The sequence below is a fragment of the Malus domestica genome, chromosome 13 (genome assembly GCF_042453785.1).
Source record: "Malus domestica chromosome 13, GDT2T_hap1".
In the NCBI taxonomy this organism is placed as follows: Eukaryota; Viridiplantae; Streptophyta; class Magnoliopsida; order Rosales; family Rosaceae; genus Malus; species Malus domestica.
In genome coordinates this window covers 2352107-2355922 of record NC_091673.1, presented here as the reverse complement: position 1 = coordinate 2355922, position 3816 = coordinate 2352107, and the positions used below count along the sequence as shown (strand labels likewise).

The 3816-nt window shown below is 41.9% G+C and overlaps 1 protein-coding gene across 1 annotated transcript; it reads right to left on the bottom strand.

Annotated features, from left to right (window-relative positions):
* Positions 1–1012: 1012 nt before the first annotated feature.
* LOC103414361 (LEAF RUST 10 DISEASE-RESISTANCE LOCUS RECEPTOR-LIKE PROTEIN KINASE-like 2.1) lies at positions 1013–3816 on the bottom strand. Its single transcript, XM_070810890.1, has 3 exons — positions 2938–3816; positions 2326–2364; positions 1013–2204 (listed from the first exon to the last, which is right to left on the bottom strand). The coding sequence occupies exons 1-3, from the start codon at positions 3731–3733 to the stop codon at positions 1087–1089; spliced, it is 1953 nt and encodes a 650-aa protein (XP_070666991.1). The 5' UTR covers positions 3734–3816; the 3' UTR covers positions 1013–1086.

Below are 3816 nucleotides of genomic sequence, written 5' to 3'. Positions count from 1 at the left end.
GCCGGTTCCCACCTCTCCAAAAGGGGCCGGCCACAACCCTATAAATACCACCTTATTTCTTCAAAAAACCTAAGTTGAATCCCCTTACAAAATTCTCCAAATTCTCTAAACACTTTTCCCCCAAAATTTTAAATTTGGCATCGGATGTTCTTTGGCCAAAGCTCCCCCCATTCATTGTGGGCACATGAGGCTTTTGACCTTAACCTAAAGTGTTAAATGTTTTTGCTGGGGCATTTTCGTCTAAGAACAAGAATGAAGAAATTTGCATCCACAAATTGGTGTTTTCATTGAGAGTTGAGTCACACACTAGTAGAAGACTTTCGCATCCAAGGTTTTTTGTTTTCTTGTTCATTTGTAGATTTTTTGTATGCTCTTATTCTTAGAATTTTTATTTCTAAAAATTATTCGAAGAAAAGTACAATGGCAAGGGATTTGGAAACCTCGATGAATGGAAATTCCAACGTTCAAGAATTAGGACCACGTCGATCTACAAGGCTCAACACAATGATGAGTGGAGTGGCACCACCCCTACGAGGCACCGGTGTGGCAACCACCACGGTGGCCACCCTCGGCAAAACCCACGTCACCAAGGCCAAGCCCAAGCCCAAGTTGTGCCACTTAAACCTTCAAGGGCCCAAGCCTAACCGGCCCGAGTCGCCCAAACCCAACGCGAGCCCAACACGTTGCCAAGTCGAGCCCTAGCCTCGCACCCATGTGCGCCACTTGCTGAGCAGCCCACTCCCGTGGCCCAACTTGCTCTCGTGGCCTTCCAAGCAACCAAAATCGGTCCAAGATTAGTTCAACCGTCCCAGCTTCAAATTTTTGGGCCTATGATTAAACCAGGGAGATGAAACGGGCACGCTGCCTTGGTCAACTGGTCTGACCCACAAATGCAAATGTTTCACATTACTAATATATTTATTTATAGATGATTGCAGGAGGGGTAGTAATAGGGTCACTCCTACTGTGTTGATTCATATATAGAGTAAAAAATAAAAACAAAAACAAAACAAACATGAAACGCATGCTTCATTATTTAGATTGCCTCAGAAAAACATAGATTTGTTCAAGTAAAATACAAGGTTTCTACTTCATTGATACCAATGCTGTAGAAGAATCTGCTGGGGATTTTGGAGGAGAAGACAAGTAAGGTTTGGGAGGTATCTGCAACGAATCAACACTCCCTTCCAACATATCTATCACTTCCTTCATCGCTGGCCGGTTTGAAGGATCAGTTTGTATGCACCACAAGCTCACTATCATCATCTTCCTTGCTCTTGCTTCATCTTCCTCGTTCGTAATACTCTGCATACCAAGCTCTTCGTCCAATTCAAGACGTTGGTAAATCCAATGTGGAAAATATATTTCACTTGTATTTTCAGCTTCATCGTCTGTGTTCCTACTTCCCCCAACCATATTCGAAAGCATCATTCCATAGCTGTACACATCCGACTTGTGTGAGACCTTTCCAAAGTTTCTAGAAAATACTTCTGGAGCAATGTAACCTGCTGTACCTCTAGCGCCCAACATCGAGACAATACTCTCTTTCTTGTTGCATATTTTGGCAAGGCCAAAATCCGAGATTTTTGGCGTGAAGTTTTCATCGAGAAGAATGTTGTGAGGCTTGATGTCGAAATGCAAAATTCTTGTGTTGCAACCACGATGTAAATACTCCAAACCTCGAGCAACGCCAAGTGAAATTTGATCCAATGCTTCCCATCCCAAGTGATCATGACCTATATTGGGAGTATTTGAATCAAATATGAATTTCTCTAGGGATCCATTAGGCATGAATTCATAGATGAGAGCTCTTTTGGAACCCTCAAAACAAAAGCCTAACAAGGTGACGACGTTGACATGGGAAGTTCTACTAATGGCTGCCACTTCATTCATAAATTCTTCTCCATCTCCTGTTAGTTTGGTCAAGACCTTCACTGCTACAAGACAGCCGTCCTTTAACTTTCCTTCGTAAACAGCACCATAGCCTCCACGTCCTAATTTTTCTTTGAAGGAGTTGGTCATGTTCTTGACCTCCAAATAGCTATACCTTCGGACTTGAAGCGGCCCGTAGCTCCTTAGAAAGGCCTCTACAATTTGACGATTCTGGTTTTGCTTCTTCCGAAAGAAAAGAAATCTGTATGATGACAACTTTCTTCTTAAGCAGCAAACAATAACGATTAGAAATATGAGACCAGCAACTGCACCTGATAAATATACGGTGAATATGGTGATTTATTCGATCGAATGGTAGCCATTGCAGACATGCTATAAACCTTATTACAACACATAAACTTAGAAAAACTAATCTAAGCAAGTTATAATTACCTATTGAGACTTTAGCGACTAAGTTTCCAGTTCCAGGTCCTGCACAATGATCATTATCTCATATCATAATCAAAAACCAAATTTAAAATTTTGGTTAGGACAACTAGATTAATACAGAATTACACACACTAACAATAAGATTATGTGACTAAGTTTCAAATAGTTTTTATCACAAATAATCGTGAAGGATATTTTTTAAATCGTGACGTTGTGAGGACGTTGTGAGGTTCAGATTTGACTTCACGGACGATCTTCTCTTTAATATTTGATTAGACGTGACTATATTCAACTTCCAGCCAGCAGCCACCCTTTTTTCCTTTGAAATCTAATTCATGGTAGGAGTTAGACTGGATGAGATTTTTCAACTTTTTGCACAGGAGAGTTGGGCAAGTGGGACAATTATCCCATACCAAAATTATCTTTGTATCAAAATTAAACGATATTCTAAAGTACTCTAATCTGTAGAGGTGAATTTGAATTTGAGTGTAACAAAGCAACATACTGCGTTAATTAATTGGCCTAAATCATGTATGCCGCGTAGTAATTATCTAACATTTCATAGTTCATGTTAAAAAAAATGAGAAAAAGAGTGAACAAAGAGAGAGAGTTAACCTTCGTCATTTTCCTTCTCGCAGCTCACGTAATGGGTCCTTTTGGGGCAGAGGCACCTAAAAAGGTGGGTGGTGAAGTTAAACCCACATAGCCCTCCACTCCTCTGGCAGCGGCTGCAGTCACCAGCCATCCATTTCATCTCAAACCCTCTTCCCAACACTTCCTTCATTCCCGCCGCCTCATCATTGCCATACCCTCCACCATGCGCCACCGCCACCTCACTCGATCCACAATTTTCAACATCCACAAGACCTCCAAATTTCGGATATATCTGCCGAGGCAGAGCAAGAACCGAAGTGTTATTACAACCAATCTTGTACTTTGGAAAATAATCGACTAACGAAGGGCTGCAGTTGTAGAGCAGAAAGAACTGATCTTGGTTTGGACCCAGCTCAAACTGTTCATTAGGGAGGGTTAAATTATGGATCAGTGAGAGATTAGTGCAGGAAGAGTTGTCCAAGTAGTGCGAAAGTAGAGCATTTGAGACGACAAGAGTCTGGCTTTCGTAACTGATGTTGTGAATTATGTAATCGTTTCCAGACAACCGGAGAAGTGGGTAGGCTTCTTCTTCGTCGTCGTCTGCGCCGCCCTGGCAGGAGAGCTGGAAACCGGGGTAGCCGCAGAAGTCTTGTTGCCTGCCTTGGATGTAGAACGGGTGGCTGATTTTTTGGCGGCCACAAGTTGTGGGGACGCTGCAGTTTTGGTAGTAAAAGTCCACTGCAAATGCTGGGGTTTCTGATGAGAGAAGGAAGATCAGAAGGAAGATCAGAATGAAGATGCAAAGGTTTTGATTCATTGTAAATTTTAGAGAGAGAGAGAGAGAGAGAGAGAGAGAGAGAGAGAGATAAGAGCGAATTACGGTATACTAATAATGTTGAG

Bases quoted from the DNA above. Each gene is read 5' to 3' on its own strand.
- LOC103414361 (XM_070810890.1), bottom strand. From the start codon at position 3,733: ATGAATCAAAACCTTTGCATCTTCATTCTGATCTTCCTTCTGATCTTC. The intron at 2,365-2,937 runs GTTAACTCTCTC...ATCATTGTGCAG, and splicing joins CGAGAAGGAAAATGACGAAG to GACCTGGAACTGGAAACTTA. The intron at 2,205-2,325 runs GTAATTATAACT...TATATTTATCAG, and splicing joins AGTCGCTAAAGTCTCAATAG to GTGCAGTTGCTGGTCTCATA.